Below are 12,179 nucleotides of genomic sequence, written 5' to 3'. Positions count from 1 at the left end.
TGCAGAACTTCTACAGGAGTGATCGCTGTGCCTTGCCCCCTCAAGGGAGGGCGTGAGCCGAGAGCACGTGTGAGAGAAGGGGCCAGGTGGGGGCCTTGCCAGCCCCACCGGAGGTGCTGGGCAGCAGCGAGCCCTGCGGGCATCTGGGCACCCACGTGACCCGGTTAGTACACACTGAAGCCATGCGGAGGAGGCAGCCTGTCCGGTGACCAGATTGGCAAGGTTTGCTCCTGCTCCCTGCCGGCGGGGATGTGGGGAAACAGGCAGTCGTGGGAATTGCCACACCCCCTGGACAGCGGTGTGACAGAATCAGCTGCATGTACGCGACCTTTGACGCGGCGAGTCCGCCACTAGACATTCACCCACACAGGCATGGCCGGTACATGGCAAGGACGTTCACTGCGTGGTGCACGGCCACGCCCTGGCAGACCACAGAGCCTCTGACAAAAGAGGCAGAGCTGCGTGTCCAGGAGGTGAAATTTCAATGAGAGCAGCAAGGTCCCACAGTGTGTAAACTATGTGGGTGTCTGTCTCTGAAAAGAGACATCTGTCCATCTTTGGTCTCATGTGGCATGTCTCTGGAAGGCTGTGCAAGATCTGGGTGACAGTGGTTGTCTCTGAGAAGGGAAACATGGCCTAGGATTTCAGACAGAAGGGAGACTTCTCACTGAGTGTGTTTGTACTCTTCAGATTTTTTTTTAGGAGAAAAAAAAATGCCTTTATTTACTAGAGGTGCCATACAAATAATCACAAACTTCTTCGCTTAACACAACCTTTCTGGAAGCTCAAAGCCCAGAATCAAGCTGTTGGCAGAGCCACACTCCCTCCAGTGAGTCTGGGGGTGAATCCTTCCCCATCTCCTCCTCTTCAGGGGTGTGGCTGCAATGCTCCAGCCTCTGCCTTTGCCTTTACAAGGCCTTCTCCTTTCCCCTTGCCTTCTACTGTCTCTCAGTGACACTGGTAATTAGATTTAGGGCCCACCTCATTTATCCAGGATGATCTTATCTCAAGTTCCGTATCCTAATCACCTGTAACGACCCTTTTTCCAAATAAGGTCACATTCACAGGTATGGGTGGGGGGTCAGGATTTGGACATCTTTTTGGAGACAACTATTCAACCCACTACAATTGTGAGCCAGATTTATAGGGGAAAGCTCACCTATAAATTTATGGTAGACCCACCTTAAATATAATGTTGAAAAAAAAAAGACATTAAAAAGGATATACCATCCAAATATTAGCCAAAAGAATGTGCTCTGAAGTTTGTATATGTTCATCTCTTCCAAAAGATGTATTTTAATTCAAAAATGGGTAAGAGGGGCACCTGGGCAGCTCAGTAGTTTGCACATCTGACTCTTGGATTTCAGCCTAGGTTACAATCTAGGCACCTATCAGGCTCTCACTGAGAGTCTGCTTAAGATTCTCTCTCCCTCTCCCTCGCCGTCCCACCCTCTCTCTCCCCCTCCCTCTCCCGCCTTCCCTCTGCCCCTATCCCATGTGCAGGCACACGTGCTCTCTCCCAAATTAAAAAATGTGTAAGATTAGGAAAGAAGGGAGCGGTGTTTCAGGCAAGTCAACAGTGATGTGCACTGCCTGAGGGCAGGGACCCAGCTGTATTATCCAGTGATATGTCCCAGGCACAGTTGGTGCTCAGTGTAGCGGAGGGAGGCACAGGTGGGTGGGGTGGTCAGAGAGCCAGGGGCAGGGAGCCCTGTTAGGAGGCAGTCTGCTTAGCACAGGAAAGCAGTCATGAGGCCCCGACTACTTTGGTGGTAGAAATGGGGAAAAGGACACATCCAGAAGACTTGAGTTGCACAATTGGCAGGGGCGATTGACAGTTGAGTCGGAGAGGAAGGTAAGGAGTCCCCAAACAGAGGATGCATCCATTCTGTGAAGCCAGGGAGCGAGGGCTGGCCGGGGGAGGAGGCTGGAGAGCCCTCACCTTGGAAATCCTGGTTAGAAGGGGAGCCTGTGGAGAGAGGACAGACCATGGAGAGGCAGAAGAGAGACACAGAGGAGTACTCAGAGCACTGGGGAGTCAGCCCAGGGAGGATAACAGGGTTGGGGAACCCTGGGACCCTCCTAGCATTTAGGCCCCTGTAGAGAGGTCATGTTGCAGATGGCAGACCCAAGGTCACATGCTTCTCAGGGACCCAGAGACTAAGACGAGGTGGTTCAGCCCCAGGCCTGAGGAGAGTAGACACCGAGAGGAGGAATGGGAAAGCAGGGCCAGGGCAGGGACCCCTGAGTGCACATCGCTTTCCTGAGCATATGTCTATGCCAGCATCTTCCCCCTGTTTGTTCTCATGTAATCCTGACACCAACCTGGCAGCCCCCCCCCCTTTTTTTTTTACACACAGTCAGTTGGCTATATAGTAGCAAAGACAGAACTCCAAGCCATATCTGTCTGGCTCTTGGCCACTACTCCTTTTCAGAGGTGACAGGACCCCATGCCTGTCTTCAGGACACGTGTGCGTAAATGCAGAGCACCTGCTTAGGGGCCCACCACAGCCTGGAGGTGGTGGTGCACAGTGTTGTCAAAGGAGTGGAATGGGGTCTGTGTGCCAGGTTTCAGGGACCACTGAGTACTGCACACCCCGACAGTCCCTCTCCTGTCCCTGCTCCACCCCCCACTCTGCTCCTTCCTTTTCTTACTGGGGGCTCTTTGAGGCTGTCAGCCTGAGATTCTGGTGTCCCGCCTTCAAGGACCTGACCTACCCTTGAGTTGTGCTGTCCTTCCCAGCCTCTTGCCTCAGGCTGTGCAGTGAGTGTTAGGGTGGATTGTGCTTTGCTTTGGTTTCTGGCCCCATCTCAGTTCTCTGCATCCTATAGAAGCACCACCAATAATTGAGCAAAACTCATCTGTCCTGTGGCTCTGCCTGAGCCACTCTCTGCTCAAGCTTTGTTGTTCATGGCTTCCCAGGGAGCAGCTTCCAGGCTCCTGCAGGGAACGGGCGTGTTTCCATGGGACTGGTGCCTGGCTCACTGTCCATGAGGGACTCAGGGGCAGCTCATTTCTTGTGCACAGAAGTCTCGTGTCTTCCAGGTTCCCACAAACCCCCCCCCAACACCCCCCCCTCCCCGTCCAACCACCACCACCAAAACAAAACCAGAAATGGGCAGAACTGTGTCAGCCCCCACCATACCCGCATCCACCTTGTCGGCAAATCCTGTAGGTTCACTGCTGAAGGTACCCTGCGGCTCCCACCTCTGGTCGCGCTCTCCTCCACCACCCAGGCCGAGCACCCAGTCACCCAGGGTTATTGTAGTGGCCTAATCTGCCTCTCCGCTCCCGCCTTGGTGCCCTCAGGCCACTCTCAGCACAGCAACAGTAGACCACAGCCCCCCCTGCCCTTGGCCACCCCCAGGTCACCCTGGCCACGAGGCCTGGGCTATCTGACCTCATGCCCACATTCCTGCCGCTCGCTGGCCCCAGCCCTCCACCTGAGGGCTCTTCCGCAGACACCTATGACTCACCCCTGCCTTTCTTTGGACGTTGGCTCACCTTCTAGACCTCCTGATCTGCAGTCTGCCAACCCATTTCCAGCCCACTGTCCTTTCCCGCTTTGGTGTCAAGTCGCCATCCTGCCACTCTCCACATATCCTCTCCCCTCTCCCTGCCCGGAGAATGCGAGAAGTGCAAGAATTGTGTCTATTTCGTCTGCTGCTGAATGGGGCCTGTCACACCGCAGGCCCCGCAGTACAGCATGACTGCGTGGCAGAGCAGCTTCCAGAGTTTTCCTGCCACATTAGATCTGGAGGAGTTCTTTTAATGTTTCTTCTGCCTTTAATTAAAAAATAAAAAGATTTTAGACTTTGAAATGTTCTAGGGGGGAGGGGATGGCAGATGGAGAGGAAGAAGGCAGGAGTCACACTGCTCTGTTGTGGAGAATCACGAGTGGGTTCTGAATTCTGTCTGAGGTGCTCCTACATGAGGCTGCACCCCTACCTGTGAGCATGATCAGCACGCGCACACATTCTTCTCTCTTCTTGTCCCATAGGCCCCATGACCCACACCACATCTCCCCATGTCCCGCTTTGCTGTATTAGCACAGGTGTCTGATGGGTTTATTTTTAATTCATTGAAATAAAAACAACGTGAGGGGCGCCTGGGTGGCGCAGTCGGTTAAGCGTCCGACTTCAGCCAGGTCACGATCTCGCGGTCCGTGAGTTCGAGCCCCGCGTCAGGCTCTGGGCTGATGGCTCGGAGCCTGGAGCCTGTTTCCGATTCTGTGTCTCCCTCTCTCTCTGCCCCTCCCCCGTTCATGCTCTGTCTCTCTCTGTCCCAAAAATAAATAAAAAACGTTGAAAAAAAAATTAAAAAAAAAAAAAAAAGAAATAAAAACAACGTGAGATTAGAAGAATGTTTTAAACCATTCAGAATGATGTAGAAAGTCTACTCCCCTGATCTATAATTCCTTTCACCAAAGGCAGCTCTTGTTAATAGCCATGTACCCTTCTAGGGAAAAAACACATGCATAACACCAACATAAATATATATCCTTTAAAAATGGATATGAACAGGAGTGCCTGGGTGGCTCAGTTGGTTAAACATCTAACGTTGGCTCAGGTCATGGTCTTGCAGTTCACGAGTTCAAGCCCCATGTCAGGCTCTGTGCTGACAGCTCAGAGCCTGGAGCCTGCTTCGGATTCTGTGTCTCCCTCTCTCTCTGCCCCTCCCCCCCTTCTTTGTCTCTCTCAAAAATAAGTAAACATTAAGAAAATTTTTTTAATTAAAAAAAAATGGATATAAACATGGGCACGTGGCTGGCTCAGTAGAGCATGCAACTCTTGATCTCGGGTTTTGAGTTCAAGCCCCACATTGGGTGTAAGGATTACTTAAAATCTTTAGGATACCTAAGTGGCTCAGTCAGTTGAGCGTCTGACTCTTGATTTCGGCTCAGGTCATGTTCTTAGGTTTTGTGAGATCAAGCCCCACATCAGGCTCTATGCTGATGGCATAGAGCCTACTTGGGATTCTCTCTCTCTCTCTCTCTCTCTCTCTCTCTCTCTCTCAAAAATAAAAGAAAAAAAAAGCTACCCTCTTAAAATAAAAATAAAATCTTTTTTAAAGGCTAAAAAAATAAAAAGGGTATGAACAGAATGGTGGTAGGCATATTTTTCTGCAATTTATTAATATAATTTGGAAATCTTTCCACATGAGTCCATGCAGATTACCTTGTTGTTTTCAGTGACAGCCTAATGTTGCATAGTACCATGGCGTATATACCCAGCCACACACTGGCAAACGTTGGTGTCTTTCCGGGTACTTGTTAGGACAATATTACAGTGAAGATCCCTGTATATCTTGGCACATGTTGTGCCTGTAGAACACACATCTGGCAGTGCATTGCAGGTTAAAGGGGTCTGGGCACTTAAAATTTTGATTGATATTGCCAGATGAAATGGTTGTCCTGGTGTATGCTTTTACAGTATGTTTTCCTCTCAACTTTTTATTTCAAAATGTTGGGGCGCCTGGGTGGCTCAGTCAGTCAAGCATCTGACTTCGGCTGAGCTCATGATCTCACGGTTCGTTTGAGCCCCGCTTCAGGCTCTGTGCTGTCAGCATGGAGCCTGCTTCAGATCCTCTGTCTCCCTTTCTCTCTGCCCCTCCCCTGTTCATTCCTTCTCTTTCTCTCTCTCTCTCTCTTTCTCAAATAAACATAAAACAATTGTTTTTGAATGTTCAACCTACAGAAAAATCTAAATAGTAATTTAGTGAATACTCAAATAGCCTTCCTCTGGGTTCTCCAACTACTGTGTTGCCACACGTGTTAGTGTGCTAGGGCTGCCATAAAGTACCACAGACTGGAGGGCTTGGACACCAGAAATGTCTCTTCTCACAGGTCTGGAGGCTGGAAGTGCCAGGTCAAGATGTGGGCAGGATCAGATTCTTCCAAGTCCTTTCTCCCTGGCTCGCAGATGGCACCTCACAGGACCACCCCTCAGTCTGTGTGGGTCCTAATCTCTGTAAAAGGACACCAGTCGTGTTGGAATAGGACCCACCCGTATTACCTCCTTTTACCTTAATTCCCTCTTTTAAGACTTTCTCTCCAACTACAGCCACATTCTGAGGTACTGGGGGTTAGGAACTCCCCCAGCGTGAATTCAGGGAGTGAGGATACAATTTTTCCCATGACACCACATTTACCTCCGTTCATATGTTATGTGTCATATTAATATAAATAATAGGTTTATTACATAATTACTGAGATTGTATTTATTACAATGTGTTATAATTACACCCTGTGTAATATGTAGTTACTTTATATGATTATATAAGGTGTAATTTTTTCCCTAAACTAACTGCCAGTGAGTTGCAGCCATCCTGGTACTTGAGCATGTGTCTCCTCAGAATGAGAAGGTGCTGCTCCTCGGGACATGTTTATTTTATACTGATGAGGACAGAGGCCCCTGAGGCAGAAGCACAAACGCCCATGAAGTGGCCCTGGTCCTGACTGGGGGCTTTCCCTCCAGATTGTTTTCTCCTGGCCCAGTTTCCTCTGCGTCTCCATCCCCCAGCACCCAGGCCCTCAGTGAGACTTGGGTACTTGTGGGGAGGAGACCCCTGCCTTTGAGAACCTTTTGGGCCAGCAGAACCTCCTGGCCCCACCTCCAGATTCTTTGACGTTGTTGACATTTGGGGATCTGTGATGTATCAGCAGAGTGACAGACGTCCTTACAGTTCCTCCTGCTTGTTGGTCTATCAAAATGTCTCTCTGAACACCATACCTGTTTTGTTTCTGTGTACAGGTAGTCCTTGCGTTGCAGACTGCAGACTGCCTGTTTTCATTTAAAGTAGCAGGGTCGGTTGATTCGGGCACCAAGCTCTCCCTCCCTGTGTCCTCCTCCTGCATGCTCATTGGCAACTCGGAGCTCTGCTGTTGGTTTTCACCCACTGCCTTAGTAACGAGGACCCTCCATAGGCTTGCGTTGTTGTGTTTCTTCCTTGGTACTTTTGTGACAAAAGCGACATCACACATGCAGCACTTTCGGTGTTTGTGTCAGGGGATAGACCCGTGGAGACAGTCTGCAGACCCGAGGTGAAAGTGCCAGTGTGGGCGGTCCTTTGCCTTTTGAGGTCGACCTGCTGGTGAAGGAGCGCCCCACCCCGCTGGCTGTTCTGTAGCCAGGAGCACCCCCGCCTGGTGCTAGGGCTCAGCCAGCATTTTCTCCAGTCCCAGAAACCCACCATCTACATGATTCGGAACCATGTTTCTAAAACACAATCCCAACTATGTCTTTGACTCTGCTTAGCACTCTGCCCTGGCTTTTCCTTCCCTATGAATTCATTCCAGGTTCCTTAGCCTGGCATTCAAGACCCTCCGTCATGTGGCTTCTGCTCCATTTGTCTGCCGTGTTATGTCCCTGCATCTATGAGCTCATGGTGTGTGCTCTGTCCCCTCCCTGGTCCATTCGCTCAACTTTGCTAACCTTCAGGACCTGGGTTGGCCGCCTCGCACCAGTGAAGTGTCTCCTGACCAAGGCCCTCCCAGGCAGGCAGACGTGGTCATCCTTCCCTCATGCCCTCACTCTGCCTCAGACATACCTCTTCTCTAGCACTTGCCTCACTATATGGTTGCGTGCCTGCCCTCCTGCTGGACAGCTGCCTTCGTCTTTGTCTCAGTGCCTGGCTAGTGGCCCAGCCACTAGATGGGTGGATGAATGGATTTGTCATCATGTAGAGCAAATTCTGAAGTTGGAGGTAGCTGCATTCCACTTTGTGGTTTCCAGGCCCTGAGGGAACCTCATCACAAAAGAGAAGAAAACACAGTTTTCCACACATTGTGAGGAGTCTTTCTTCATAAGTGTCCAGTTCTGAAGAGTCTGTACTGGTCAGCAGCCAGTGCAGGGCCTGGGGCCTCAGTGACCTTCACAGCTTATTGTGCACTGGCACATGTTAAAAGAACAAGTACCTTAACTTAGTAGTGTCAACCCCGAGTGTACTGATAACCCCACTTGTTGAATGCATTTTGCTTCGTTGTCGCTGTGGAAAGCCGCTGAATGGTGTGTGTTTTCTTCCAGTCAAGCGCTTCAGAGAGCCAAAGCATGAGAGACGGCCGTGGAGGATATGGTGCGTATTTAAATATTAACACCTTCCTAGAATGCCATGGGCAATTATTTGGGGTTTATTTGCAGGGAGGGCAGGGGGCAATGTGAGCGGTTCTCCAGAACATAAAGTGTTAGGATCCCTTAGTTGAATCAATCATTAGGAACTACGAGTAATATGAAAGACTTCTATTTCTCCAGATAACATTGAGCTTTGCCTTTAGTCTATCATCACACCGCTGGCCAGTTTTAGAAAATGGAGGATCAGACAGATATATCACTGTGTGCTGCAAGTCCCTTTAATTATGTCTCCCTGGTGTTAGATTGTGATAAATCCTCAGATTCTGTAGTCTGTGTGTGTGAGCAGAACATTATCTATATTTGGAGATTACTCAGATATACTATGTATATGTTTCTCTCCCCAAAACTAGTCTTTCCTAGTCCTAGGATGACCCTGTGGTAGCAGTTTTTCCTTCATAAAAGGAGCGTAAAGCTTCAGACACGGCTTCCAAAGACAAAACTCCAGAAAATAAGGCGACAGCCAGCTCTTCGAAACAATATGTCCACAAGAAGCTGACTTTCTTGGGCTGTGTTAGGCTTGCAGGTGTGCTAACAAAATAGCCATTTTCCCCTCCGGAGAAGACGTCAGATAAATCACTGTGATAAAGGCCCTTTACAACATTTTAAGCATCTCCTTATTGATCTGCAGTGCATTATTTGTGAATGTTGATCATTCTTGTTTTTATTTTCCCCGGTCGGTTTCTCTTGAATCTGGGTATCTAGCTTGGGCTGGGGGACCTGGGGAGGGTCTGGAGCTGGGGCACTCTGTGGGGCACACATTGTCCTTTGGAGGGGGGACTTCTACTTTGCCATTATTTCAGGAAATGATTTTCAAGCTTCAGTCACGGGGTTGGTCTGGATAATCTCCAAAGTCCATTCAGCCCTAAGACCCCAAGGCTGATGGTCCGTGCCTGTGTGCCCCTCACCACCCCCTTCAGTGGCCTAGCCCAACCCTGGATGCCCAGCCTGGGAGACCAGGAGATTGACTGCAATCCAAAGACTACCTGTGGTTTCCAGGTGTTCGTGGCAGGGGAGAAACTAAAGACCCCTCATGGATGGGGCAACATAGTATCTCCAGAACGAACACCCTGCCATCTAGCCCAAGGGTTGACAAACTACAGCCCACAGGCCCAATCTGGCACGCTGTCCATTTTCATAAAGGGTTGCAAGAATGGCGAGCTCTACAGCTGCTCTCACACTGCAGTGGCAGGGGGGTGACCAGTTGCTGCAAACAGTGGCCTGCAAAGCCTAAAATATTTACTCTCTGGCCCTTTACAGAAAATATCTGTCCACCCCAGGCTGGCTCAGGGCATAAATGGCAGCAGCCAGAAGTCGTTAGAGTTTGAGCTGCAGTGCTGGATTTGGGCGTCTTGTTAGTCTTGCATAGCATTTAGCTCTGAGTGAGGTTGAATGGGAGCTCTTTATTTTAAAAAAAAAATTTTTTTAACGTTTATTTATTTTTGAAACAGAGAGAGACAGAGCATGAACGGGGGAGGGGCAGAGAGAGAGGGAGACACAGAACTGGAAGCAGGCTCCAGGCTCCGAGCCATCAGCCCAGAGCCCGACGCGGGGCTCGAACTCACAGACCGTGAGATCGTGACCTGAGCTGAAGTCGGACGCTTAACTGACTGAGCCACTCAGGCTCCCCGAATGGGAGCTCTTTAAAACAGAGGCACCTTGGACTTCATCGCAAAGCTATGGTCGAGCATTTTGAAATAACAAAAAATGAAAAAGTAAACACACCTAATTTAAATATATGTTTAAACACGTGTTATACATCAGTGGCCTTTTAGGGATTTATACATTATTTATGATGTTATACATCAGTGGCCTTTTAGTGTTATTGAAGGGTTCAAAAGGTAGCCGAGATGCCAAGCCTGAGTTAGTGCTGATGCCGGGGGAAGAGGTGACTAGTAATGGTGAGGTTGAGATCTCCCTGCTAGCTTTCTTCCTGTTTCAGACTTCTCATTTCCCCTAAATTGGATATTACCCTCCTATTGGGGTGATAACAAGTGCTGATCCTATTTTGTGCAGGTTTTTAGACACTTCCAAACAAGCCATAGGAATGCTGTTCATCCACTTTGCAAATGTGTACCTAGCAGATCTCACTGAAGAGGACCCTTGTTCACTGTAAGTGGCTGATATTCCAGTACAAACATCACCCACCCGTCCACTGAAATTGTAGGCTGGTCTTGCTTTCTGCCACCAGTCATGTTCCCTCTAGCTTGGGGAGGGAGCAACCCCCCATTGTGCTCTGTGTTCCCCCAAATGACCATATTCTATGTGCTCCCTGTGGTTGCTCAAACACAGCTGTCAGTTGACCATTAGGGCTTTGCCTGCTTACGGTTGCCCTGCGCGTTGGCTTTCTCCTCATCAGAACTCTGGCGCTTGGTGTTCTGGTACTTTCATGCCTCCTGGCAGGGAGCAGTCCCTGGCAGGATGGCATCGTGCCCTGAAGGAGTATCTCTGCTGGAACTGGACACACAAGGGCTCCTCTGTGGTGCCACCCGCTCAGGGTCAAAGCCATTGTTGACCATCATTGACCTCTTTGACCTGAAAACCACAGGTTGTTCCGCAACATCCCTGCAGTGTGTGCCTTCCACACAATCCCCCACCCCAAGAAATCTGACTGAATCCCCAAATTGTGCCTCTCCTGGCAGATGGAGTGGAAAAGGAGGCTCACCTGCCCTATCCTGGCTCCATCTCCTACCTTCCTGGCTCAGACTTGCTCCAGCCAGTGCTGTGCTGGTGGCCCTGAACGCCACCAGCTACCTCCTGCTTCTGTGCCTTTGCTCATGCTGCCCTCTGCCTGGAACACACTGCCCCCCACCCCCCGCCCCACCACCACCCCCACCCCCACCCCTGTCCTGCCCCTGCCTCTGAGAGAGCAGGGCGGATGGCTGGTGAGTCCCTTGCCAAGAGGTTTAGTGTGTATTTAAGAACATTTGGACTGGAAGATTCTTTTAAGGCTCCTTCCTTGGTGACTGTGTAGATTTAGATTTCAGAAGGAAGTTATGAAGTCTCCCGGAATCTTTCTCTAAGAATTGGACAGGTTGTGATCTGTTTGGATGTTTGGGTGTATGTAGTCACAAAGTAGAGGAGTAGAAAGGTGACCCTTCTGTAGGGGAGATGGTTGGGAAAGGGCCTTGTCCTTCCAACTCTTGAGTCCCCCAGCAGGCTTGAGTCATTGTCTGATCTTGTTAATCATCTTGATGTCATTGACCAGGATAGACTGAGACCCAGCTGCTTGCACAGGAGCCTCTAACCTAACTCCTGGTGTAGCCTCGGCCATGTGCAGGACTCTCCCTTGCAGCACCTCCGTTGCCCGTCTGCAAAAAGAAGATGATACAGCTTTAAGAGGGACATTGACAAACTGGATCATAGCCAGGATGGAGAAAGGGCTGTTGACCGATCTTGAGTGCTCGGCCTGGAGGAGAAAAGGCCCAAGATGGAGCTTGGTATGGTGAAGGCACTTGCCTGAGAGGCCAGACTGAGCCATAGTTTGCTCCCCTGTCCTGTGTGTCCTGCCAGATCCCCAGGATTCCTATTAAGGTTTCAGGAGTTGATGAGTATAAGCGCCACTGGAAACCAACCAGTGGGGCACTTCTCAGGAAGTTAACAGTTCAGTTAGAGGAAGTTGTTGTTAAAACTTAGGAAAGGCATGAGAGCCCCAGCAGTGGGGACAAGAACAGGTGGTGCTTGGGGAGTAGATTGCATGTGCCCTGGGATCTGTTCCAGGTCCTACCATCCTTGCTCTGTCCTGTGACTTTTTACAGGTGGGCTGGGTTGGGCTGGCCCTGGGGCATCATGGGAGTCTGCAGACCGGAAAGGAAGCCGGCCCCAGCACAGGGAAAGCTCAAACAGAAGGAGACAACTGCTCCCTGTGGCTGCATGGGTCCCGTGTGCTGGGGGCTCTGCTCCTTCCTCTGGACAGCTTTGTTGGCCAGGTGGCGGGGGGGGGGGGGGGGGGGGGGCACAGAGGGGTGGGGGGTGGGGGGAGGGGAAGCAAAAACGGGCCCACCCACCTGGGGCCCGCCCCACCCCTCCCCCGTTTTTTGTTTTTGGGTTGG

The 12,179-nt window shown here is 50.4% G+C and overlaps 1 protein-coding gene across 1 annotated transcript in view; it reads left to right on the top strand.

Annotated features, from left to right (window-relative positions):
* The window catches only part of STIMATE (STIM activating enhancer), a 54,971-nt gene that overhangs the window by 28,595 nt on the left and 14,197 nt on the right, over positions 1 to 12,179 (top strand). Inside the window, exons 2-3 of the mRNA XM_049640699.1 lie at positions 8,026 to 8,074; positions 10,144 to 10,239. Coding sequence (XP_049496656.1) covers positions 8,026 to 8,074; positions 10,144 to 10,239 — 145 coding nt within the window. The remainder of the gene's footprint in view (positions 1 to 8,025; positions 8,075 to 10,143; positions 10,240 to 12,179) is intronic.

This window comes from Panthera uncia, chromosome A2 (genome assembly GCF_023721935.1).
Source record: "Panthera uncia isolate 11264 chromosome A2, Puncia_PCG_1.0, whole genome shotgun sequence".
Classification (NCBI taxonomy): domain Eukaryota; kingdom Metazoa; phylum Chordata; class Mammalia; order Carnivora; family Felidae; genus Panthera; species Panthera uncia.
Note: the sequence above shows the minus strand (reverse complement) of the source record. Positions and strands in the feature narration are given on the sequence as shown.